The following is a 27653-nucleotide window of genomic DNA, read 5'->3' as shown; positions in this document are numbered from 1 at the left end:
TTGTGGGAGTTTAACCGCAAAATGCTTGCTGAATTGTTACCGTCACAGTGTTGCTGGGCTTGCAAAGAAAACCCATAGAGCTTGGAGATGAATTTGCGGACAATTCCTTAGTTTTATTACAAAAAGAATGATCATTTTGATCAAAATAAAGAGTCTGCTCACAACATACATGAAAATTGGAAATACAAAAAATCCACCCCAAAACACACGATAGTTTCGGTACCTTTCTTTTTCTTTTTTTTTTTTTAAAAAAAGGCTGCAATGTCATTCTGCGCTCTATTTATAGTGTGACCCCCCCAATATAAAATGCATGTGACAGCTTGCAAACACTGTCAGTAGAGTTGTGTGATCATGACAATGCGGACAGACACTGCTCTGGGCTCCATCACCGAGTTACAGGAAAAACCTTCACAGGAGAAGCGGATGAGGAGATCAATTTTTGGTCAGGGAGAAAAGCAGGAAAGGGGTAGCCTTGCTTACATTTGGGGCCCCTCCAGCCCCTGCCTAGCTCCGGTGTGCCCTCATCTGCTTAAAATGGGTGGTCATCTGAAGGAGATGATACCTACAGAACCAACACGAGCAAAAACTGAAACCAAAACCAAGTTCTCCAGGTCATTTCTCCATAAGTTAGCATGGGAAATAAAACTGCATTTATGGTAAACCAGCCGCGTACAGAGAGCTCAATTATCATTTACCGACACGCACGTCTTGCTTCACGTACACCCTGTGAACACCGGTTTGTCTCACATGCAAAGACTGAAGGGCAGGTCTGACAACAGTTCTCTTCACATCCCAAATTTAAAAAAATATATTTTTATAGTCCGTCTTTGCTGCAGTTCCACAGTGAACTCCAGTCGCTCTTCTAATCAGGTGGGAGGGGGGGGATAATATTGTCCGTAAGTCCACGCGTTCTGGTAGTTGTACTGGAAAAACAAGACAACGTGGGGTGAGTCAGCAGCACAGGATATTTGGCGAGTTGCTATATTAACATTCAACAACTCCAGAATGAACAGCTGTGAACGCAACAGCAACCGTTTCTCTCTCACGTGGCCGTTGTGGGACCCACTGACCATGCCCGTGTATTTGCGTGTGCACAAAACTAGAGTCTTCCGACTGGCTGCATCTGTGGGGCTGTACGTGCACCTTACCATGTCTGAAACAGCTTAAAGGACAGAGTTACCCTGGCCTGCCCTCGGTCCCCTCCCAGGGCCTGTCAAGCACAGAAGGCATGCTGGCGGGGGACCTGTGCTATGGTTACTGGGGGGGTCAGGACACTCCTAATCAAAGATCTCGGGCATATCCCTAGTGGCCCCGAAGCCAAGGGCAGAAGGTCTGATGAGGTCAGTGGATTGCTCTGTGATGCTGCCATGCGGGTCTCGTGGCATGCTCCTGAAGCAGACCAAAGTGGCTGCCGTTCACGAACCATCTAGGAGAGGATGAAGACACCTTCCCGGCTCCTGGTTTCCTTGAAATAAAGGAACCCCCTGGAGTAGAAGCCTCTCCCCCAGGATGCCAATACCGCCTACTTGATGACCACTTGTGTTTGTAGCCAACAGGATGAGAAGGTCCCCCAAGGGGGAGGGGAGCGAGAGAAGGGAAGCTGTGGGTCCCGACTGCTACCCCCCATCCAGTGCTGTAGCTAGTGGAACAGAGCAGGGCACTTTGAAGGGTACGTGCTGACACAGCACTTCTGATGGTCCAAGGATGACTACGCCTCAGACTAATACATCCTTGGGAATTCCTGGCACCTAGAGCCACGCAGTGACCCCGAGCACTATCACTGCTTAGCCGTGGAGCGGGCAGTAACTGAACTGCCCACAGATACTTACGGAGTAAGTCTTAGGACACAAAATCATCCACCGTGAGCTCATCCTGGTTCTGGTGCAGAAGCCTGGTAAAATCCGTCCTTCCCAATAAAAAAGTTGTCTTTATCCAGGAAGGGTCAGGGAGAGGAAGCAGAGAAGTAGGATTTCTCCTCCACAAACTGAGCTGCTTCTGAGACCAGGAAGAAATTCTACCCTGCGGTCAGACTGGGACAGGCCATGGGGGTTTTGCCTTCCTCTGCAGTGTGGGGCATGGCTTGAGTGCATTTTAAATAACCCTTGCAGCAGCAGACACTAACAGCCCTTGTCCCCCTGCTTTACCTGTGGCTTTTGGTGGCTGGCAGCGTGCCTTGTAATTATGTAGATGAGCCCACCTCGGGCGAGATCCTGCACTAGATGACCTCTGGAGGTCCCTTCCAGCTCCGATTCCTAAGACAACCAAGGAGCCTCGGATGTTGTGGGCATAAGAATATTCATACCTTGTCTGCTGTACTTGTTACCACCTCTCCTCAGGCGCTGCTGTGGCTGGAAGAGCGGAAGGCGTGTGCCGTGGCATTTGGCCTTCACTTAACAGAATGACTCGGTCATCCAGCGGGGAGGTCTCCACTCCCACCACTGATGGCTCATTCAGAGGTAAAGGAGAATCCTGTTGCTCCTCTGCTCCCACACTTGGGAGATCTACCTGACCCGGCATCAGCAATGCCTCTAGAGGGCACAATCTCCTCTTCCTAGAAAAAGGAAGAGACTGCTCCTGGAAGTATACATAGGAGACTGCCTCTAATCTCCACAGGACACCAGTGGATTAGGATATGCCTGATATTGCCTGTCCCAGTAAGGAGAACCACTCGTTCAATCTATGCTCTCACCAAGCAACTCAAGAAAGACGCATTCCCTCGCTCACATGAGGTAAGCAGTCATGTCCTGTCGATGGGGAAGAAGAGATTTCCTCTAGACACGTGACACTGTCAGCACTGAAGTACATGCCCTGACTGAGTGTTGTGTCGCCCAGGTCATTTGATGAGTCCAGAGTCCTTCAACCCCACGAGTGGTTATGCCGCCATCACTGATTCTATTGCTCAAGTCACCGCTGGCTGTTGCTGCAGTTTCACTGGTGCCAGGATAGTAGAAAGCTCTTTGTCGCCAGCCGAGGATGCAATGCAGGGCTTAACGAATCTTCTCCTCAGCAAGGCTTCGTGCGTCCTCTATACTCAGCCAACAGCTTGGTGTCCATGTTCAGGACAGTCTTCCAGTAGATGAGTTCAGAGCCACACAAGCTGCTGGGGTGAAGCTTTCTGAACCAAGTCTCTTTGCAGCACCTGGATGTTGTTGGTGATGCTTCCAAAGGTCTGACTATTAGAGGCTGTACAGGAAGACACTTTTCTCCCACACTTGGTGGGGTCTGCAACCTAGTAATACTCCAAAGCTTGCCAAGACTGTCATTGACATCCCCAATAACTAAGAGTTTCAGGTGTGTCCTACAATTGGCCAGTAGTCTAAGAACACTGGCACACCAAACATTTGGTACATGACTTCCGTGAAGATGGATGAGCCACCTGCTATCCATTAATAGGATTTGTCTAGTCCAAGACATACAGGGCTTGACACTCCAAGGCTAAGTCTGCATTAGGTGGGAGGTTGATCCGCCCTGTATAATGGGGTGGGATCTGACCATCCAGAACCCGCTCCAGTGGATGGTGGTTTGTACGCGCTGTCCTCGAGGGGGCAAAACACATCCCAACCGTTCTGAAGGGCGCAGAGCCAGAGCTAAGAAAAACTAACAGCTCGCATCCTTGCTGGGCTCTGTCAGATGCAGCCAGCCAGCACGAGAACTGAGGGATGCTGCAGCTTTCCCACCCTTTACGCCTTGTTATGGAAGGAAGAGATAGCACAGGGCAGTGTGCAGCCCCAGATACGGCTATTCCAAAGACTTCAATCTTGTGCACATGGAGGCCTACAGTGGATCTGTACCAAACTGCACTTGTACTAATAACCATACAAAGCAAGTCAAATGGCTTCTTAAGTGAAGTGCTGGGACAATTTACCAGACAAATAGGACGAGCTTGGCATCCCAGAGGTGACTTTTGTGCATTCAAGGTGCGTTGCAGAGTAGAAAGTTCCAGCATGAAAAGAAATGATTTCCCTCCACCCTTCCTGCACTTGCAGTTGTGTTTAAATGTTAGCAGACCTGTGTAAGAAGGACCAATTTGCACAAGCGCCAACCGCTGCAGTCTGCCACATGTATTCAGTCCTCTGCAAAGGAATATGACAAAGGCAAGATGGGGACTAAACAGACTGAGAAAGGACAGGTCCATCAGTGGGTATTAAACATGGTAAGTAAGGGTGCACCTCAACATGAGGAATTCAAAGGCCTCTGAGACCTGGAAGATGAAGGAGAAGAAGCAGTTCCATCTTAGCATCCACACTTTGGACGCTGGGCTAGATGCACCTGTGGTTTGACCCAGCATGGCATTTCTTACATTCACAAAGAGCAGGGGCAGGGAGAAAACAGGAGAGAACTAAGAATTTATCTGACATGGCCAACAAGTACCTGGATGCAGAAAAAGAAATGACTGGGAATAAAACAGACCTTGTATATTTTAAATGGATGAACAAAGGAAACAGACTGTGTCACACTCACCTGGTACCAAGCACTGTAATTATACGCCATCTGATTGGCCTGCATGTCTCCATCCATCATCTGCGTAGAAGCCATAGTCGCATCATCTGTATGCACTTTCTTCTCGTCTGGTTCCTCTGATCTAAAAAATTAAATATAAAGACATTGTTCAACAGCAACAAAACACATAAAATGGTTCTGCAGCGTCTCCCACACCCCACTGCAGGAGGGAGCCAACTTTTTCAGTAGGTGTGCCACGAATTAGCTCCACACCCTCTGATGGCCAGAGCCCCTTCCCGAGCAGTTGCTCTGCTTTCTGCTCCCAGCCCTGTGCTCCCTGCCTGATCGGCTCCTCTGTTTTCTGCTCCCTGCCTGACTGCTGCTCTTTTTCCTGCTTTACCTGCTGCTATACTCCCTATTTCTTCCTGGATCCGTCACATGGCACACACACAGAGGTTGCCCATGCTGCTTGTGGCATACGTGCCACAGCTTGTCCACCCCTGCCTTAATGTACCACTTTATAGGGCTACAGGCTGAAATTTCAAGCTTGAATTTCTGACATGCTTTTTATTTCAAGCAGTCAAAGACAAGCTTTCACTTTAAGAAGTCAATGGGAAGTTCTACCTGATTTAATTCTTGCTTTAGATAACTGAATTCTTACTTCAGCCTAAGTATTTTAGTTCAAGTCCGTTTAAGGATGGAACCACACATCTGTCTTTTAGTATTTTGCATTTCTGACAGCCCAAATTGTTTAAAGCTGGGGTCCCCCCCCCCCAATCTTACCTCTTAAAAAACCCTTAACCATGAACAAGGGGTAGTCACTGACCATTTTCTTGAAGAGTTTCCAAACTCTTTTCAAACAGATGCATTACACACCATCTGTACACCAAATTGAACAGTATCACAAATTCAAGGCAACAGTTCATACCCATTTTCTGCTTTTCTTTTTAAGGAATCCTGCTCTTTTAGTAGGGCTTGATGTTCACTGTAGGCATCCAAAAGCCTAAAAAAAAAAAACAAACAACCCCCGCACTTAGCCCAGGCGTGGAAAGTTCACAATAGGACGGTATTAAAATAGCTAGATCGCAACCTCTACATTTTCCAAGTTTTGGCTATGGTTCAAAAAGAGTTCACAGTACCCATGCATTCCCGCATCCATGTTATTAGAATGAAGGGGCACCGCTGTGTCAGTAGCAAGTAAGTACATTTTATAATTTTCTACAAAAAAATTCCAACAACATTTTCTATAAACAACGTTTATCACATTAATAAATCGGGAGTTCCCAAGTTCATTATGCAACATCAACCATGTCTGTATTTCTGCTTTGGCAGTTGATGGTTTATATTCACAAACATATATACAGCGCCGGATGGTTTAGATGTTACAGAGCATGAAGATGACCAAGTGCTTTGTTCAGTGCTGCACTGTTGCACAACTGGGTGATCCCCAGGGAAGACCTATGCAAAGTGTATTACTGGAAAGCCTGCAGCTTCTAACATGTCAGCAGCACTTGGTCTCAGGGTAGATTAAATCAGGACATGTTTGAAAATATAAGATGCGGCTGGGTCTACAATTAAAGCATGTCAAACTGTTTTTAGAGAAACAAAAGAACACTCTTCCTCTTTCAAGAGCTCTCCTCACTACGCAGCCCACGTAGGTGATCCCTTACCACAGCTTTCAAATAAAAGAACAATGGTTTTGCGGGGTGTGAACGAGCAGGAGACGCTTTAAGCCGAAATGGCTGCTTTTCAGAGAAGAGCAGTTGCGCTACAGATTTTCTGGGAAAATCCCAAGTGCAAAGCACTGACTGCAACACTAAAAGTAACACCAGTTTCATAAGTGTAGCTACGTATAACCCTCTCCCCAACTGATAAGCAGCAGGGGGTGTGTGAAGCGGGCAGTACTCGATTCAGATTTGGCCTGATTTGGGGAACAGTAATTAGATTCACCGATTCGGATCACTGTCCCAATTCAATTCGGCCAAGTCTGAAGATTCGATGCCGATTTGGAGAATCAGCGATTCGGCCACAGACGAAGCTTTATGTTTTTTCTACATATCTTGTACCAGGCGCAGCTTGTGAACACTGCAATGGTGGGGCAGACGGAGTATCCCAAAGGAGCACAGGGGAAGCCCCCATGCGCTCGGGGGTGGACCCAGAAGTGGACTGCAAGTACTTCCAGTCCACTTCTGGGTCCGCCGCCAAGCACGTCGGTGACCCCCTCCTCATGCCCCTCCGGCTTGGAGATCGGCCGCAGGGGTGCCTTGCCAGACCCAAGAGGCACCAGTCGTCGATCTGAGGGGCAGGGGAGTCCCCCACGTACTCTGCGGTGGACCCGGAAGTGGACTGGAAGTACTTCTGGTCCACTTCCGGGTCAGCCGCTGACAGCGGACCCCCCACCACGCTCCCGTGGGACGCTCCATCCGCCCCAGCATCTCAGCATTCACAAGCCGTGCCTGGTACCTCGAGGTCCATCGAAAAAAACATATAAACCTGTGCCTATGGCCGAATCTCTCCAAATCGAATCGGAGGCTTCCAAGTCGACTCAGAGAGATTAATGGGTCTCCTGATTCCATTCAGATTTGGAGATTTGGCTGCCAAATTGGGCTGAATCTCCTCCAAATCAAATCAGCAACCAAAGCTTCGCACAGCCCTAATAAGCAGCTCTTTCAGTGACCCCAATACAGTGCAAGGTAAAGCTTACTTGCTCACGTCGGAACCAAAGTCTTCAAGGAATTCCACCTTCCGCTGAGAAAACGTAATCCTCACTTTTATTGACAACGCACCGCTGACAGCTTTGTCAAAACAGCTGAGGATGTTCTCTTCGTTCTGCTTGAGATCCCCACTGTACTCCATTTCAAGCAGGTTGAGATACAACTTTGTGTTCTCCTGTGCAAAAACAAAGCAGGGCCAATGCTGGACAGCACTGTTTGTCCTAGCATCTCTCAGAGATCTCTATCTAGCTCAAGAGCTCTGGGTCCCAGACTGTTTTGTGACCTGTTGGCGGCCCGCAGGCTGCGTCTACCCAGAAGGAGTTAAAGTGCAGTCCGCAGGCTTCCCACCCAGCCACCAGTTCCCCTCGCTGCTCCTGCAGCAGTAGCCCAGAGTTGCTAGGGCAGGGCGGCATGGTGATGGAGGACTCAGGAAATTCCCACTGGCACAATCACAAATCACACACGAACTGGCGCTCACCCCCACGGCACTGGCAGGGAATGGCTCACACCACTTGCACAGTGAGGATCCTGGCAACCTGTGCGGTGTGCAGCCTGGGGCCCATAACCAGTACAGCATGTGGCCCCCAGCCTTTCTGAAGTTTGGACGGCTCTGTTTTAAGCTACAATTCTCTGCTGTAGCATAGCCAGTACAGGCTTCCTTCTCCTCAAGAGCAAGGAGAGATGATCTTGGACCTGCCTCGTTTGTGAGCTATAGCACATCCAAGAATGGGTGTCAGTTTGCAATCGATAAGAGGTTGCATGGCCAAGAGTCAGTCACCCATACAAACCGATCCCATCCCAAAAACAGTGCCAATCATGAAGAGTCAATGCTGGCACTCGTATACCCCTTACAGGTTACAGGGGTGGGTGGATGAGAACGAGATGGGATTCAATACTGACAAGTGCAAGGTACGGCACCTGGGGAGAAAGAACCAGCAACATACCTACAGGCTGGGGAACTCCCTTCTCATCAGCACAGAGGAAGAAAGGGATCTTGGAGTCATTATTGACTCAGAGATGAACATGGGCTGCCAATGTGGGGACACAGTCAGGAAGGCCAACCGCACCTTGTCATGCATCCACAGATGCATCTTGAGCAGGGCCAAGGAGGTGATCCTCCCTCTCTGTGCGACACTGGTCAGGCTGCAGTTGGAGTACTGCATCCAGTTCTGGGGGCCACACTTCAGGAGAGATGTGGACAGCATCGAGAGGGTCCAGAGGAGGGCCACTCGCATGATCGGGGGCAGCAGGGCAGGCCCTAGGAGGAGAGGCTAGAGGACCTGAACCTGTACAGGCTCCACAAGAGAAGGCTGAGAGGGGATCTGGTGGCCATCTATAAACTGGCCAAGGGTGATCAGCGGGGAATGGGAGAGTCCCTGTTCCCCCGAGCACTACTGAGAGTAACAAGGAACAACGGCCATAAGTTGACGGAGAGTAGATTCAGGCTGGATATCAGGAAGCGCTACTTCACAGTCAGGGTGGCTAGGAGTTGGAACCAACTTCCAAGGGAAGTGGTGCTTGTCCCTACCCTGGGGGTCTTCAAAAGGAGCCCCCTAGCCAGGGTTGTTTGACCCCAGTATCCTTTCCTGCCCATGGCAGGATGTTGGACTTGATGATCTGCTCAGGTCCCTTCCGACCCTACCAACTGTGAAACTATGAAACACTGCTTATTATTTTTGGAAGGGAGAGGGACGAAGACAAGGACATGCCTCAGAAGGAGGAGGGAAATCAGGAGTGCTGTTGGGATGGGGGTAAAAGGTAGGATTCAAAACCTGCAAACCTGGCAACGTCAGCTTAGAGGGACTGGTGTCTCCATGTAGTAATACAACGCATTACATACAGACTGACAAGCTGTCATCATTGTTGCCTCACTTTATAGCTTTAAATCAGGAGGAAATGTAACACGAGACAAAGGGCTGCCTACAAAGCCCTCTGGAAACACATACTTTGTCCTTCTCAATGGCTTCCGACAGCACTGTTCTTGCCTTTGGGAGGTTCTTCTGTACTTTGAAGAGATGCCGAGCAAGCTTGATGGTGTAAAATGACAATTCGTTTCTTGATTTGGCGTTCTTCACAGCTTCCATGAGCAAGTGTTCAGCTTCTTCCATGTTTCCATGTCTGCGTTCTAAGCTCACTCTTCGCAGGCGAACCATGGCTAATCCTACAACGCACTCTTCAAACGTTTTCAGGATTCTTCTTGCTTCGTTGATATTCCCTGAAAGAGAAATGCAAGGCCCTGAGGATGATGCATGCTCTACCACATCCAAAAATAAAAATAAACTCTGCTCCTAACAGTAGAGGTAGGAGCTGCTAAAAAGGCTCCTCATTTAACTTGACTCTTACCCTGCTGTTCTTCGAAGGCAGCCCACAGCACGTGAACCATTGGTTTCTTAGGAAGGTGTATCGTACAGGCCCTGCTGTAGACGTGCCTCACTCCTTCAATACTATGGTTCTCCATGTATTTGGCATACTACATTTGAAAACAAAGTAGAGATTGAATAATTTTACAGCTTATTTGGGGTCTTTAAATACATGACAGAACGATAAAATTCTTTTGTTTAAACCCATTCAGCACCTTTATTGAACCACTAGACTAGTTTCTGTAAGGAAGGACGTAGAGAGGCAACGAAGTTGGCATATGCAGCAGTCAAATCTGGTTGCAAGCAGACCATCTCCTAATGCAACAGATATAGTTATATATGAACAACATTCAACAAGAGTACAAAAGGTTAGTCACTAGATCAATGTTTGCAATCAGAAAGAGTTCAGTGGGAAACCACTGCCCTTACCTTAATCCAGAAGTCCTCATAGAGGGCACAAGAAATAACACATCTTTCAAAGAGGACCACAACTCTCTCATGAGTCCCATTTTCTATCTCGAATTCTAAGTACTCTTTCCAGTTTTTCAGCTGAGCTTTCTCCAAAGGTTTTACATGGAAGTAAGGCCGCTTTATCTGCAATGGATGCACAACACGGGAATGCAAATTCACCAGTAAACTGACAACACGGGCAAAAATAACACTTAGCAAGAAACTTTTTTTTTTTTGTAGTTGGATCATGTAATGACCCTCTGAACTTTTTTCAAAATTATATTCTTGCGCAGGTTATTTAAACAAACGGACTGAAGGAACTTTGTGGTCTGATTAATTTTAAAGAAACGCTGTCATGAGGCGATTCATTTTAAAGAAAAGGTTGGCATTATTAAACTAAACTCTAGGGTTTATAAAGAAGTTTTCACACAACCAAAGGAACAACAGAAATGTTTCCAGGATTTAAGTAAAGAAGTCCCGTTGCAAACACGGTTAGCCACTCATCTCCTCCTCCCCACCCCCATCTGCAATTCAAACATGACAGCAATGAACTGGTAAATAAAACCGATTTCACCACCCAAGCTGCATATGTATAAAGTACTTACTTCTGTAGTCACCCAGCCCTCCGATATAATTGGTTAATCATTTATAATCCCGCAAATCATTTTGGGAACCATTCGGATGAAAAACAATTAAAGCACTTACATGCGCTGCAACAGTAAACATTTTAATTGAGTTTTGCAAAGCTAACAAGATTGCATCTCAGCAATAAAATTATTACCTTCCAAAAAAAAAATGCTGACTGCAGAAAGATTTGGGCAGGATGCCATGCGAGAACAAATAATGACTGTTCTCCAACCACACCCTGAGTACTCTGAGCAACCACTACATGGTTCACTTTGCCTGCAGGACTCCAGATGCGCCTGTTTCTCTCCATCTCTGATTTCACCTAGAAGTTTCTCTCTTGCACTGAAACTACCTTAAGCACATCCGCGCTGCTAGCTCCTTCCAACTGTTATTAAAAGGAGTAATGTTGTCAATACCTTAATAAAGCAAAGCAGGGCATCTGAACTTAATTAAAGCCTGCCATTTCCCATGGTAACCCCGTCTAAACGATGCTGTGGGCCGAGGGCGCAATTCATTTTATGATTTGGATAAGGAAAGAGAGGCAGATGGCTGGGGTAATAATGAAGCAGGCTTAACAGGACTTCCCCTTCAGAGGGTAGATGCTCCATTTCTGGATGACTGTCCTTTATCAACCCTGTTTTTCTCCCTGTCAGCAGTTCTGTTTTGTGCTACAGTCCTCTCGTGTGCCCATTACATTGATGCCTGTAGAACCAATCTGTCTCTAGCTCTTGCAGAGCAAGGGGACTTAACTGATTGATTTAATCTAGAAAGGTATTCAAGCATTTCTGAGCAGTCAGGCCACTTACTCAGACACCTAATGTGGATTAAAGGGCGTTGGTTGTAGCCGTGTTGGTCTAAGGACACAAGCAGACAAGGTTCTTTGGGTGAATCAGATCTCTTTTATTGGGATTAAAGCACCTTACGTAGGCACCCACTTTTAAAGTCTGGGTTCAATGAGAACTTTCTGAGAAATGCAAATCCATCCTCACATGTATATTTTTTTTAACACTGAATCAGCTGGGCCAAGCGAGGAAGTCAGAGAGGCCCAGCAGGTAAGGTTGCCACAGAGCTGTTAAATGGGGCAACACTGTCAACGCAGCAGTTTTTACATTCCTGTTTCCCTAGTTTAACAACAAATTCTGATCCCAGCTGCATCTGTTATGATATAGATGGGCTGCACAATGCCAAGTTAAACCTGCAGGAAAATTCCTGCTCCGTGAACTCAGCTGGAGCAAAGCCACAGTGCACTGTGCATCCATGTTACGTGGCTCCAAAGTAAGCATTTGCCCTAGGGTGGCACAAAGACAGCAGTTCTGTATGCCACGTGTCACTTATGCTCTTGGAGTGGCAACTAAAGGCGATTTTCATGGTCAGAAGTTTCCTAGAGGTTAAACACTGCTCCAGCCTGTACGGCTGTTACAGGCCACTGTTAAAGTTAGCAGAGCCTTTGGCCTGTTTTAAGAGGGCACAGGAAAAAGTGTGCTGGAGTGTGCCCTGCAAAAAGAAAAAAAGGTCTAAGGAAGCTTTTTCCACTGCTCCAACCTGTGTTTTACTCCCTGCAGCATCTTGCCCAGGGTTCTGCATATGCTACTTTCATTTAAAAACACACTGCTTTCTCCCCCTGGTTGTGATAATCCCAAGAGTGACCAAAAAGTAGCAAGTGTGGGAACTGCCTGGATCCCATTTCTTTTTATGAAATGAAGACCAGTCTAATTTGCAGCTATTTAAAGACAAATCTTAGGCATTAGCAAATTAAAAAAAAATAAAAAATATAAAGTAAAAAGACCCAATCTAATACACTTAGTGAAATATATTATCTTCCCTCTCCCAAAGCAACACTCAGTGCCTTCCACCAACATTTAGTAAATGATGCTCACATGTGACCATGAGAGGTAGGAGCCATCACTTTTTTGATACAAGCGACAGAGAGGCAGTGAGAAGCTATTTGGCCCAAACCTGACAGAAATGTCGGCCAAGTATAGGCAGATCCAGGCTCACACACCCCCAGATATTCATGTTCCCAGTCCTACATTCAAGCATCTAGACCACTCTTTCATAGGAAAAAAAAATAAATATTTAAACACAGGTAAACTTACTCCTTCTTCAAATGTCCATCTCTTGCTGACTTCATGTTCATTGTGATTGAACATTTCTTGATGAATCTCAATGATTCTGTGCCTCATGTTTTCTATTTCGGTGATTAGCTAGGAGACACATTTAAATAAGCAATTAACAAAAAGCAGACAGATGCTGGTGTCCAGTATCAAAGGTTGCAACACCACCTGACGATGGAAGCAGCCTGCATTAATTAAACACAGAAACTTACACAACGACTTTAAGTGCTGTTCCAAATAAACAGGATAAGAGAGCACTGGCTCTGAGGAAGTATTATATCCAATGGCCTGCTGCTTACTTCAGAGGGCTGGCTTGGATCCAAATGGGACTCAGTCCTCTGGATGCGCACAGCTCCCAGCAGGCAACTCTTTCAAGCCGGTTCCAAGTTTTTACATGCCTTTGTGCAACAGGAATCTGCACAGGCCAATATTAAGGAAAGAGTTTGGAAAACAAGCCACAACTCTTACCCTGTTTATTTGGAGTATTCAACCCTCCTCTATCTATCCTGTTGCTGCGAACATGGACACAGCAGCTCCTCCACCTCTCCTGCACGCTTACCTTTGCAGGGTCAGTGATGTCTTCAGTTCCAGAAGGAAAGTCAGCTCCAGGTGGTGCAGCCTCCCCATTATGGCCATTTACAGAAGCCAGTTCCCTGCGCAGCTGAATAAACTGCTCAGAACTTAAGAGGTCTCGGGGCAAGTTGTTTTGTACGTGTTCTTTAAATCTGAAAAGGGAAGGGCCGACAACAGTGATTTTTACACATCTAACCTGAAAAAAATGCTCACTTTAAGAAGAACCTGCTTATCAGCACGTGCTGAGCTACTTGCTGCTCTATGGACCTAGAGCTGTGCTGGAGATGTGACTTTTCTCAACTTACATATACCTACTATGTGCACGAGGCAGTTTCTCAGTGCCTAAGAAGGAACTCCTGCAAAAACCACTAGGAAGACTGAAAACCAAAAGTAAGATACATGGTCTCCCCTATCCAAGAAGCACGGTCTCCCCTATCCAAGTAAAACATAGATGTTCTCTAACTAAAATCAATCAATATTTCTCTTAACGGAACTGTTGCAAAATTTGTTTAGTGTTTTTCCCATCAATGAGCATGATATTGTAGCAGGACACGGAGTTAGAAGTTGAACAGTACGATTTCTGGGGGAGGAGAGGAAATCAACCCATTTGACTTATATTTTCTTATCTACAGTTCCCACGCTGTTCTTGAAGACAACAGAGAAGACAAAAGAGAGACGAGTAGGTTGCAGCAGACTTCATGAATATTTGTGTTTCCAGTATTTCTTTAGACAACAATACTTGAACTTTGCTTCAGTGCTTCAAAGAACAAGAACTCGCTCTTCACAGCTTAGTCAACTGGTCTACAGCCTCAAGCGGTACTGCTTTACATGAAATTCATGATTAAACTAATTTGACTGCATCACATGCTCTTCATTAGTTTGAAGTCTGGCTGCCTCCACCCAGCTCAAGAGATCTGTTTGATCTCCCCAAAATTAAATCTCCGCCCATTATAAATGAAGAGCTGAAAATGTGTGTTCAGTCTCCAATGTTTTTATTAGCATTTCTTTAAATAGAAAAGGAGGGACTATCATGTGAAAAACAAAAGTCATGGTAACCATATACAGAATAAAAATACAGGTTAATATTATATGTAAAGTACAGGAAGATGCTACATAAGCAGAGTTGTCTGTAATAAAGATACTGGATGCCTCCTTAAAACCTTTTTGGGGGGTGTTTTTGAAGAGGAAGCACCATTCTTACTTAAATGCAGGAACTCTGTTCAATTTGAACACGAGCTCAATTTTCAGTTTCAGAAAAATATTTTAAAGATTATTGCACACATACCTTTATAATAATAGTACAAAGCTACATAAAGCTGTAGGCTCTCCTTACCTCTGGAAGTGATGGCTGTACAGCTGTGTTGGAATGCCCAAGATACGATCGTAGATAGCTGTAACTTCTCTTAGGTTACCCTGTTCATTTTCCCAATTTATATACATCTCCCATAGTCTGTCAGAGCGGAAATCTGTCCCTGCAGCTAGGACCGCATGTTCATAGGTTCTGAAAAGTGAAATAAATTCACTGATATTGGTGGATGGAGTAGATCATCTAACAAGATGTAGTGGGAGTGTGAAAGGGAGAAGGGGTGAGGAAACGGCACTTAAATAAGGAAAAAAAAATCACATCCCTTTATATGTAACTGTACATTGAGGAGATTCAAAAGATGCACTTGACCAAAAGTATTCTCCAGATACACAACCAAACTAAGACTTTTAGAAAGAGGAGCTCTGGAGAGAGTTTCCTGGTATTTTCACGATAAAGGGAACAAGTGGAACAGAAAATTACTATCTTCTTCCCAAAGACTTTACCTCCAAGGCTCTGAGGAATGAATGGAAGTCTTATCGAACATAAAACAAAGAGATCATAAAATGATGGATGCTTCCATCTCACAGGGGAAGATCGTAACATCTTCATGGAACCACACATATTCCTATGCAACTATTTAGCCGTGTTTCACCAAGAACTCACTTTGCAACCAACTTACCCTCTTACACTACTGTTAGTTTCTGGGTCAGCAGGGTCCAGCGTCTCTTTTAAGAAGTTTATATAATGTATCCAAAGATCAACACTAAGAGGAATTGCCTGAAGCCCTCTGCGATACACCTATGAAGAGAACGGGAACTGTACATCAAAGATTTAATGGTGTCCTAATAGAGAGGCAACACTGTGTTATCCGGTGAACCTTAGAAATACTAATTACTGGAATTTTGTTTAAATAATCTACCATTACCATTTGGGTGGAGGTTGGATAGAACATGGCAATGTTCTGATCTCCACGTGCAGAGTCTTGATCTTCAAAGCGCAGCGGTCCCTGCATTCTGACCAGGTTGTGTGGGCAGGCTTTGGGGTACAGACCATAGGGCACAGACCCATTAGAGCATCATTGACAGCGTCTGACCAAAAATGCAATAAGATGTAGCAATTGTGACCAGCAAACCAACTATATATTGTTTTGAAAATGAGAAATAAATGTAAGTGACAGAAAAGCCCTGCCCTACTTGTTAAGCTGCAGTGTAATACAGAGGCTTGCACTGCAAAGCTTGACAAACTGTAGAGGTTTAACGCACCTGCCAACAAAGAGAAAACATATTAGCTACAAATGCCACAGAAGTGACAAGTGCAAACAAAAAAATCCCTATAAATCTGAGCACATAGGGCAGGTACCGGCAGCCAAATGACTTGCAGTGGTTCAGTCATTATTTGGCTTACAGGACCAATGGTAAAAGCCTTCTCCAGCTACCTACGTACCTCATCAGACTGTTTAATGTTGCTGTGGCGTTTTTCGAGGTCCGCATACTTTTTCCAGTATCCATAGCAATATGGATAATGTGTGAAAAAATTGTCAAATGCTTTCCTGGCAGCCAGTAAATGGTTCTGAAACAGAAAGAAAGAAAATGTTCAATGAGCCCAAATTACAATTTGTTAAAGAACTGAGGCTGTTTGCTACAGGGAAGGCACCCATTCCACTTAAAATACAGAAAGCTATACTGTAACATCAATGTGCTTAACCATTTTTTAATACAATTTTGGATCCATCCAGCAACAACACTCATGCCTGGGCTAGGTGGCTTAAGTTACAGGCATGACCTGATCGCACCCAGCACACAAGTATTCTTATACATCCCTGCCATCCTCCCTCAGTCAAGACTGCTTCTCTCCACCTCTGCCTCTGGACCTCAGCCTCTAGAGAGAAGCAATCAACCCTCACCTAGGTCTCAGCAGAGCTCCGCATTTTCAGTGATTCTACAGGCAACCCCTCATCTATTTAACTCAGCACAAGCCACAGAAACAAAACGTTGAGTTTTGCCCGTCTTAAATCAGCATAAAAATTTGCAGCAATGCCAACCTTTCCGAGAGTCACAGGGAAACATTGGCAGCAAAAGTTTGCATTAACAGCAGGGCCAGTAACAATACTTAGCACTTCAACAGCACTTTACCTCTTCAAAGTACTGGACAAACATCAATCGTTACGTGTGATCTGGGCATGCATGTAAGGAGCCAGCCAGGGCTAATCTTTAAAAGGATTTTACAAGTCATGACAAATCTCTTCCAAAACTCTCCAATTAAATCATTTCAAAGGACTAGCCCTCTTCACGCTTGCATTATGTTCTTAGGCGGGTGATGAAATGGCAAATCATGACTGACCAGAGCCACGCTCAAGAGCAATACCATTTAATGACTGGAATCACAGGATCACATGGAATTGGGGCTAGAAGGGACCAGAAGTCTAGTTCAATGCCTAGTTCATCTTCTGTTAAGTACGGTGGGAAGGAAGATGTACTAACCTCCTGCTCAACATATTGCAATAGATATACCCAGCCTGTAAAATCCTGGGGATTTTCCACTACTGCTTTCCAAAACTTCTCATACTCTGGCGGGAAGTTAGCCTCTATGTCTGTCGTCGTTAAGTCTGCAACGTTTGGGATTTTGCTGTCTTGTGTGGTCTCCTCCGTTGCATCAGGAGAGCCATCAGGAGACTGCTCCATCTCCGTGACACTCATGATTTCAGTACTGAAGTCCGTAGGCTGCTCCCCCGCTGCCTCTGTACCGTTGCCTGCATTGTCACTGCTTGAGTTTCTGTCGTCCTCCGCGCGATCTGTGTTCTGCATAACTGCTGCTAGGGTTGTTCTGCTAAGTGATAACCTGAGGAAACACAGATGAAAGATTACCACCTTCCCGATGCCACAATAACACATAGCTGTCAATTTTTAAATTGTCCTGGTTGCATGAAAAACCACTTGCCCCTTAATCCAGATGAACTGCAGGAAGTCATTTTTACAGAACTTCCTCTTAATTGTCAAAATGTATCTGCTCCTATAAATTAAACATTACAAATAGCCACTAAGCTGCCATGCTGCCTCTGATGACAAGGAGAAGTCCAATAAAAATCAACACCTGACTACATGCAGAGGCTGGAAACTTCATCCTTAGGTGCACCCAGTTTTGTTAGGTTAATGCCACAGTTGTCTCACAGACCTTCAGGTCTCTGGCTTTCGTTAACAAGACAAGGAGAGGAATAGTTCAGAGAAGACTGAAGCCTACAGAAGAAAAAATAGCATTTTGACTAAGCAACAAAACATCTGGCTGGCCCTAGATGAATCCCAAGGTGAGACAGACAGGGTTACACTTGACACCATTGCTTTTCAACCATTTGAGACAATCTCCCAAGTACGCTGTACACACGTGTCTGTTGTCTCGCGAATTCTCTCAGCCAAGCGGTTTCTGTGCTCGCTAGTGTCCTTCACACTTAGCAAAGCGTTAGCAGATAAGAGGGTTTGTAGACATTTGGGGCATCGTACCACGGACCAGGATCAGGGGCAGCAAAGCAGGTTTGGCCCAGGCTGTGCACAGATTCTTACTCCACAGCAAAACCCCACAAAACAGATGTTTTCTCCTAGTCCCTCAGGACAGACGCAACCTGCCTCTCACTCGTACCCTTGACCTTCAGCAAAACCCGTAACACAGACACTTTCTCCCGCAGGACAGACGCAATCTTCCTCCCACTCTGCACCCTTGATCTTCTGCCAAGAGCGACTGCCCAGCCCAGCCCAGCCCACCCCAACAGACACCAGGTGGCCTGACTCAGCTGTGCGCTCGCTGCAATGCGCTGTTCCCCTCTGTGCAGCCACGCAACCCTGGATCGAGACCTGGATCTCAAGGCCCCCTCACTGATCTCTCTCCAAACCCAACAAGAGACCATTCTACGGTCAGAAAAATGCCATCCGCTTCCAGGTAATAAATTTTAAGTGCCTCAGGTCTTTAAGCTGCCCCTCACAGCTGAGAGGTGCATGCAATGCAACACACAAAAGCCACAAAACTGTCCTCAAACCCTCCTTTCCATCTCCATGCCTCCATCGACAGTCTGGTTTTACATAAGGGTCCAGCTCCGAACCCTGCAGCCTGTCCTTCTAGTCTGCATTTGTCTCATACAACGGCGCCTGGTCTGTGACTGGGGCTCCTCGGTAATACAAACGACAAAGAGCTGGGGTCTTTCGTGTGCTACATCATCCTCAACAAGGGCCTAAGAATAAAAATATGAATAATAAAGCTCTCACCTGGGACAGGAACTGCAGGCATTGTCCACCGCTAGGTTTTCATTAGCATTCTTTTATATCTGGAAAGTCTCCTCCCTCCACAGTCACAACCCAAGTCCAACCCATTAAAAGCAGCTGAGGATTTTATAGCAGACAGACTCTAGGATGAAAAAGAGCCTCCCCTTAGTCAGCCAAGGAGGCCCCATAACCTGCAATTAGTGCACAGGCTAGTCTTTACCACACCCCGTCTTGCTGCCGAGAGCCAACACATTGTGAAGTTCCCTTCTTCGATCCAAAACATGAGGGGGTAGGCAGTCTATCTGCAAGTCCAAACCAGGTTTGGAACTGGATTGCGTGTGGACTATGTTGCAACACGCAGTCATTGCAACAAATGGTCATCATAGCCACTGATCTGTGCTTTCACCACACTCGTAAGCAAGGCAGTACCAACTTGAACCATCTATGACTGTTAACCACAGATAACTGGGTTAGCCATGTCTGAAGTCCTCTGTGCGGCACGAGAGCCGTCCTCGGCACAATCCAAATACATCCCTAGAAAGTTATCCCTAGGCTTCCTGCTGAACTGTGAGAGAAGCAGAGCTGCACATCTTTGTTTCAACATGCCAATGCTCAGACACCAATCCAATAAAGCAGGAGAGAAAAAAATCCAGACAGCAAGGCCATTTATAGCACTATGTGGAAAGGATTCCCCCCCAATCCTGTGTCTGGACTTACCGTGCTTGTATAGCTGCGATGGTCCAGGGAGCATGCAAGAAGCAAGATCTGTTATGCAATACGTAACTGGACCAACTTTACAGTCAGAAGAAATATTAAGCAAGCTTGCAGGAACAAAATATCCTTCCTCGGGTCACAGAACGTTTTGTGCGTCTAACACAGCGATTCTCAAACTCGAGGCATCTGTGGACAGACTCGAGGCACCCGTGGACAGACTCGAGGCACCCACTGGTACCTCTTTTTGCCTACCGAAAAATAACAAAGCAGATTTTCTATTGCAAACAACTCAAAAAGACCAGAACTCTGGACTCCTATTTGAAATCTCTAGGTTTATCTTGTGAATCATGTTTGTCCACCTAATAGTGCTAACATTGTGTGGCATCCTGCAGCACCCCTGAAAGGATTTCAAAGCACCCCGGGGTGCTGTGGCACCCTGATTGAGAATCATCAGTCTAGCATCTCTCCCAACCATACGCTGGTCCAACAAAAGATACCATCAAACAAGGCTTAACAGCAACGGAGACTGTGAAAGAACAGCAGAGTTGCCCAAAATGCATCCTGAACACACCCTCGAAGCATGGGAAGGCCAGCTTTCTCACGACACCAGGCACGCAAGGAAAGAGATCAGTCAGATGAACGTGGCAGAGCCCACGTACGCTTGCACGGTAAGCAAAAATACATTGAGATGACTACAGATGGACTAGACCATATAAAAAGCCCCAACAGTGAGGACTACTGAAGTACGTTACTACCCATTTTCAAGCTCCCTGTTTCTTTCTTCTGAAAAATAATACATCTTCTTGATTGAACAGAAACACTTCTTCATGCCGTTGCATGCAAATAACATCTAGTATGCAAATAACTTCACAGGCGTAAAATTATCCCTGGAAGATACTTCCATGCAGTGTGGTAACAGCGTAGAGCTGACTAAGCCTTTTTTCCATAACGCTTCAGAAAAACACTGCACCAACTCTGCCCTCCGAAAGCTGATAGTCTCATTTTAGGCCACACGACCTTCTAGCCTGGCTCTTCCATGAGCCAAACATTTCTGTCCTGGTCACTGACCCCGCTAGCGGTCGTGATGGGATGCAGGAGGACTCCGACAGACAGACAGGCTGACTAGATGCCAAGCTTTCTACCCTGCCTGTATAAATCCCGACACTAAAGAGAAACCCTGCGAGACCGTTGGATAAGGCAGATGGGAAAAGTGCAGGGTTAAAGGAAGCTCTTTGCTCACTGGGTTGCAAAGAGAGCCTCTGAACCAAACTGTGCCCCCACCCCGCAAAGGAAGCAATGATCCCCGAAGGGGCCTGACAATAAAGGCTCTCTGCTGTTTCTCAGAGAGAGAAGTGAACTGGATTTCTCACGACACCAAAAACCATCATGTCAGCAGGGAGTGAACTGGGAGGAAGTGGTGGTGAAGGGAAAAGTTCTTTAGTCTCCGTCTCTGGACCTACTAAACGTAGCTATTACTCCTGTATGAGAGGGCGAGAGAAGAGGATCCTCTTTGTACTTTAAAAAAATGCCTCACTTTGTGCCACTGAAGACAACTGCATAGTAGTCTCCTGTTGTATGCTTAGACACCAATGAGGTTCTGGTCCCACCTGGGGTTACAAGATACTAGGCACCAGCAAGGACAGCATCGAAGCCATTTATTTATCTGCATTATATTAAAGGTGCTCAGCCTCCGGCCCCCAGAGCCTTAGGATCTGGCCCATGCAGCTCCTCAAAGGTTGGGAAATTAAGTGGCGGGGGACCAGTGGCAGTTAATACTGCCATCCCTCCACACGGCCAAAATCCCAAGCCCTGTGCCATGGGTTAGGGTAGGGCCACAACCCTCCCCCCCACACACCCAGATAGGGCTGAGCCATGCCCCTTCCCCCTTCCCAGCTGGTTCAGGGCCAGGCCATGCCCCCTTTCCCCATGCAATCCCTTCCACTCGTGCAGCTGGGCTAGGGCCAGGCCAAGCCCCCTTCCCTGGCACAGCTATATCAGGCCAGGCTACCCCCTGCACGAGCCCAGACGGAGCCCCCCTGTGCCTGCCCTGGCAGCCAGACTGGGTCCACCGGCCGGATCCAGCCCACAGAGGGACCAAGCACTGCCTTTTCGGCCCAATGGAAAAAAATATTGAGCACCACTGCATTACACAGTTGAGAATGAAAGCAGCTTAACCAACGTACTGCCTAGCTTCTGGTTGCTTAACCTGCACAGGCATCATTAATGTTGCGGGCGTGCGTGTGGAATCAGACAGTTCTGAAAAAGGAAAGAAAAGGAACAAGAAAAAAAAGCAGATTCATTCTCCAGGTCTTTAAAGCCTTACTGACCTGCAGCCGACTGGGAATCGCGCCAGAAAATTCCACAGCGCGAGCTGTTGGCTGGATGCTACCATAAATGCCCCATCAGCCGCACCAAGAGGAAGAGGCTCCCCTGCAGATTTCAGGCACTCACGGTGCACAGGAAGAGCACCTTATGCACCTCCTCTACCGTCCATTAGCACTGACCTGAACTCCTCGCAAGTGAAACTTGTGCCAGGGGCTCCCTCCCTTGCAGCCCAATCCTCGGGCTGCACGACTTTAGCCGACTTTTCTCCATGCAGCTAAGCCAAGCCAAACAGGCAAGACTGATGAAACCTGTTGCCTGCATGTTACAAGCACACAAAAAAAGCTCCTCCTGGATGCACTGCATGAATGAGAGGCCTGTGATTTTCAAACATGCACAACTCCAATTAAAAACATTTTTCCCAGAATAAGACACGAGCACAACTCTATCGAGGCAAGTTTCACTTTCCAGCTATTTCAAGCTCAGGGTGAATATAGAGAAAGAGATAGACAGCCTACCTACCCTGTCACCATTTTGAATGTATTTTCTGCTGTTCCCAAAAAATGATAAAAAATAACTATATCATTACATCCTGTGTAGGTAAAAATAATGGGGCAGACTGGAAACACAAGCACCCTTTACTAGTGGCCACTTCTCCTATTACAATGTCACAAACCAACACTACTTACAGCTACTTGAGTATTATTTGGTTAATGGTACTCACAATTATACCCTCACTTAAAAAAAGAGTGCATTGGGAATATCCTGCAAAAAGCCCCAAAACAGAGTATTTGGAGAACTCTAAATCAGAGTTCCTGGCACCAAAAAAAGCCCAGAAAATAACTGTAAAAACCGTCTGGAAGAAATGCAGCATTTGGCCAAGGAGCTGTACAGTTATTCCACACAAGGCATAACCATATCCGTTACTATTCAGATGGCTCCCGTACAAGTCAGGCCTCAGCTTCCATTTTAACAATACTCGACATAATCTCAAGATTCAGCAATGTCAGCTTCAAAGTGTTGCCTGTCTTATTACCTGCAGTTGTTGTTATAAAAAGGAAGTACAGGATCAAAGTCATCGAAACCTCTTAGAAGCACCTGAAAATCGACTTCTCTACTCATGTTTGTAAGTTAAAAAAAAAAAAATGAGCTGGCAGAGCAATGCTTAGGAACACGGTAAGAGCATCTCCCTGCAGAGCTCAGAGAGAAAGAAGTGATCAACATGCTGATCACAAGCACTCTTGCTGGGGCAATCAGAGGAACAACCCTGTGTGTATCATGAGTTGATGTGTGGTTGCATCAGCATAACCACTCATTAGAAGGTGGCATTGAGCAAGTAATCTCCAACAGTCTAATCGCTCGGACACGCAAGTTTACCTGCACCTTGTGGAATTCAACAACGATTAGATTAGATTAGATTATTACAGTATCTTCCTTTAAAACATTTAGGACAAGCGGTGGAGTTGCTTCAGCACTCTTGAATTCTCTCTAACATCCTATCAAACGTATCTGTGTTCTGGAAGACGTATGCGTACATTTGGCAGATGGATCTGCTGCCCTCCCCAGATAGGCTCAGGGTGGCTGACGATAAAAAGCACGATACATTTTTTAAAAGATGAATATAAAACAGTAGGTATGGACAACAAATTCTCCAAAACTTAACTAAAAGCCTGCTCGAATAAAAAGTCTTAGTTTTTCTGGAGGATGCTCAGGCTCTGACAGGCTGCAAGGAAAAAAAAGAGTCCCAGGCCTGAGGCCAAGAATGGCCTCCCACGTGTTTCTGCCAAAAGGACTCGAGGCACAGATGGTACTTGCAGAAGGCACCTGCCTTGTCCAGCACCAGAAGCAGATTTCTTTAGTGAGCGTTTCAAAGACATGACCTCTTTTCACGCGCATTTCCTGGACTTTTGCAGTTCTCTGGGACCACAGGCTACCAAGAAGGAAAACAAATTGTAGTGGTTGCTCCTGCTGATTTGAGGACTAAGAAAACGGCATCTCGATGGCATCGAATCTAGCCCTAGGTATTTAGTAAATGCAAGACTGAATGTTCAGTAGATTTCTGCATCCTGAAGATAATCCGATTAATATTCAAAATAATTAAAATGGCTCCTTACAACTTTCATTTCAAGCAGTAGGGAACATTTGACTGCCCCACAACAAAGAACACTTTAAAAGCTGTCTGTACCCTCGGCCCCTTGAAGGAAAACATCTGTTACTAGTTGGACCTAGAATGTGCAGTCTTAGTAAGCTCAAGATACAGGAGGCCTGAGGAGGACAGCTCACAAAGCAATGCTGGGATCAGCAAAAACATTTTAGAAGATACTGGAATTGTAACCTTGAAACTATGAGGGTGGAGGAAAACAAGATTATCTCCAAATACATGAAAAATCACAGAGTTCCAAAGTTAAAATGATATCCAGTATCAAAATGCATGGAAGAAACATTATTGCCTATTAGCTGTTTCAAAAGTCTTCAACTAAAACAGGAAACTTCTTTGACTACTTTCAGTTGTCAAAATTATCAACATTTCTAAAACTGTGCGCCACCCACTGATAATACCACTGCTTGTTATTAGTCAGAGAACCAACAAACTTGGTTGAATTAATGATCTGCTTATCTCAGAACATTTTGGATCCATGAAACAATATCTTTTTTTTCCCCATTCCTTTCTAGGTGCAAATATTAACACATTTGAGATGAAATCTAGCAAACAAACCACCATCTAGTGGTTTGCTCCTTCTTAAGAAGGCTTGCTCCTTCTTAAGATACTCTAATACAGAGGGCAGCATGATGAACTCCATCCACCCAGGTACATGTTCCAAGCAGGACCCAAAATATTCCTCCAAAGTTTTGCCTGAAAGCATCCAAAGACATAAATTAAACCAATACACCCCAAGATTTAATAGTAGAGCTGAACCGATACATCAGTCCATATCGTAGCAGCACTGATAAAATGAAAATTGACATTATCGGCAATCAGCTTTTATTGGCTGATGATGTCACCGATAAATGGGCGTGCATGCACGCAGCCAAGCATGCATCCCAGCAGGTTGGAGAGCAGCATCTGGCCGATAAGTCTGTGAGGGAAGGGGTGTGGGGGTGGCATATCAAGGCCCCCACAGCAAGGGAGGCAGTAGGGTTGGGGCTGCCCAGCCAGGGCAGAGCTGGGCACAGGACAGAGCTGTGGACAGCTGGTCCAGAGAGCATGGGGGAGAGGCAGGGGGCGGGACAGCTCCCATGGTTGCGCGCACCCCTGGGGAAGGCATGGGGGGCACATGCCCCCTGGATTTGGGCGAAGGATGAGGCCAGCTTTTTCCCAGCAGGGGGGCTGGGCCGGGGCTGTGCTCAGGGCAGGCAGCGGAGGAGCTGGGAGGGGGGCTACGGGGGGGCTACAGTAAATTCTGGGGTGGCTGTAGCCTACCCCATGACCCCCCTCCCAGCACTGCCACCTCCACCTAGCCTGAGCTCTGCTGCAGCCCAGCCCCACCACTGGGAAGAGGCTGGCACAGCCCCCTGGCCCCAAATGCACAGCCCACCCTTGCCCTGAGCGCAAACCCAGGGAGCACATGCCCCCATGCCTCCCCCGGGGTTGCACACAGTGGCAGAAGCTGCCCCCCGGGGCTCCGTCCTGCATCTGGGCAGCGTCTGCCCCTGCCCCACTCCCTCCCTCACCACGGGGGCCTCAATCTGCCCCCCGCCCCACACACACCTTCCCCCCACAGACTTACTGGCCAGACACTGCTGTCCAACCTGGTGGGATGCGTAGCAGCTATCAAATCGGTATCAGCTGATATGACTAGTTAGTAATTGGCCATCAGTATCAGCCAAAAAAAATCTTTATTGGTGTACCCCTATTTAACAGGGATTGAAATTTCCTTTAGTCTCCTCTAAAGTATTAAGCAGAATCACTCCTGCCTGCTTGGCCTGAGTTGGGAACACGAAGCAATCTACACTGATACAGAGACAATCTCCTCTACCCAAGCCGTATATGCCATCACCTGCTTGCAGTGCCCCCCCACTGCCTGCACTGGACGGACTGGACACAGGCCCAGGCCCGAATACTTCAACCTCCTGGGATGTGCCATCGCTGACCTCAGAGCAGCTGCTCCGAAACAGCAAAACTTTAAAAACCAACATGAATAAAAACTGAGAAACAAGAAATCTTCCCCAGACTGGGCTGTGTTACATACGGTCCCAACACAGACTCGTGATTCTTACCCCATTGCCTAGACTAGCTTTTATACCCCTTAAATCCCTCAGTGCATTAACTGTTTTATTTATCCCTTTTGATCTCTTCAACCACCCTTCACCTTTCTCAGCAGCGCGCCCACCTTCCTCCTCCTTTCCCAATAACCCTTTCTATTTAAATTACTTTATTCCATTCAATTTAGTACCACTGTTCTCTGCAAGTCCATTCATACCATGCGATGAAGAAAGCTCCAAGTTAGTCTATAAAGATGCCACCTTGTCCTGCCTGTTACACTAAAGACACGGACAGGAGCCTATGTACTGCAATGTCGTAGATTCCCGTTGTAGCTGGATATTACTCATCTTATTAAATTTCAACTGAAGTGAGTGCACCCGGTAGTCATGCTCTTTCTCTATTTAAAAGTTTAGTGTATATTATTTATCCTCTTTAAACATATTTATGGAGTGACGGATAGATTACTGCTTATTTTTAATTCAAAAATAACTTGGAGAAATAAGGGAAGAAAAATAAAAAGGACTGTTTCAACCAACTGAACGTAATACCTTGCTCCCAGTCTTTCGTTACTCGGAGGACAGAACAAGTACCCCAGAACCGCGACGAACCGCTTCTCCGATTCACCCCGAGACTGAAGGTCTCTTCCATCCGATTTACCCATAAGCTAGCACCCTTCCTAGCGCCCTGACTATAGCAGAAAGTTGTGCTGCTTTTAACAATATCGTAATCGTAATACTACATAATCTTAATCGTATACGACACCCGAACAAGGATTGTTATTTTAGTCATGCAACTAACTCCCTATCTCTAACCAAAATATTTATATACCAGTAAACCTCAAGTACAGAGGTAAGAGCAGGGTGAAGCCGACCTCTGGCAAAAGTGCCAGGAAACAACACTCGTGAACCGTCCCGGGAAAACGAGGAGGATGCGCTCCCGACGCCACAACGAGTGCGGGGCAGGGCCGAGCTCGGCACGTGGGCGCCTGGTAAGAGATCTCGGCTCGGCGCTGTGACAGGGGCGCTCGGGCCACGACGGGCGGGAGCTGCCTCGCCGCCCCCACCCCTGCGACAGGTGCCTCGCGCCGCCCGGACGAGAGACGCGCAGCAGTGTCGCGCGGAAGAGCGACGAGACAACATCCAGGACATGCAGATGAGACCCAAGGGCACCCCCCTGGCACCCCCAGACCCAGGGGCACCCCCTGACCCCCCACACAGACACCCCTAGACATCCCAGGAGACCCGGGGCACCCCCCTGGCACCCCCCAGACCCAGGGGCACCCCCAGGGACACTCCCAGACACCCCCCAGGGACACCCGCAAGGCCCCGTCAGACACAGGGACCCCCCCCGACACCCCCAGACCTCTCTCAGGGACCCCCAGGAGGCCCCAGGGCCCCCCCAAACTGCAGGAGGCCCCGGACGGCTGTCGGGCCCGGGCGGCCCCCGCCCCAGGCCCGAGGCCCCCGCCCGGCGCAGGCGCGGCGCTGACCTGTCGGACGCTGCCACATGGGGCCGGCGCGGGCGCCCCAGCGCGGCCAGACCCTCAGCCACCGCGCACGGCGCATGCGCGGACGCCGCTGGA

At 47.0% G+C, this 27653-nt stretch overlaps 1 protein-coding gene and 1 non-coding gene across 7 annotated transcripts; both read right to left on the bottom strand.

Moving 5' to 3' along the window:
- Positions 1-88: 88 nt before the first annotated feature.
- Positions 89-27653, bottom strand: PRPF39 (pre-mRNA processing factor 39). 6 transcript variants are annotated; one of them, XM_006264089.4, is made up of 14 exons: positions 27561-27653; positions 17065-17422; positions 16028-16153; positions 15264-15382; positions 14612-14779; positions 13265-13430; positions 12688-12795; positions 9944-10108; positions 9498-9624; positions 9101-9369; positions 7145-7329; positions 5369-5443; positions 4462-4582; positions 89-923 (listed from the first exon to the last, which is right to left on the bottom strand). In XM_006264089.4, the coding sequence occupies exons 2-14, from the start codon at positions 17386-17388 to the stop codon at positions 867-869; spliced, it is 2010 nt and encodes a 669-aa protein (XP_006264151.3). In that variant the 5' UTR covers positions 17389-17422; positions 27561-27653; the 3' UTR covers positions 89-866. The 6 variants fall into 6 exon arrangements, with proteins under 6 accessions (XP_006264151.3, XP_019351463.2, XP_019351457.2 ...); XM_019495918.2 differs by lacking the exon at positions 27561-27653 and adding an exon at positions 18835-19027; XM_019495912.2 differs by lacking the exon at positions 27561-27653 and adding an exon at positions 17675-17817.
- LOC132248949 (small nucleolar RNA SNORD127) lies at positions 8936-9023 on the bottom strand. The gene has a single exon (XR_009460420.1). It is a non-coding gene; the product is annotated as a small nucleolar RNA SNORD127 (small nucleolar RNA).

This window comes from Alligator mississippiensis, chromosome 2 (assembly GCF_030867095.1).
Source record: "Alligator mississippiensis isolate rAllMis1 chromosome 2, rAllMis1, whole genome shotgun sequence".
In the NCBI taxonomy this organism is placed as follows: Eukaryota; Metazoa; Chordata; order Crocodylia; family Alligatoridae; genus Alligator; species Alligator mississippiensis.
Note: the sequence above shows the minus strand (reverse complement) of the source record. Positions and strands in the feature narration are given on the sequence as shown.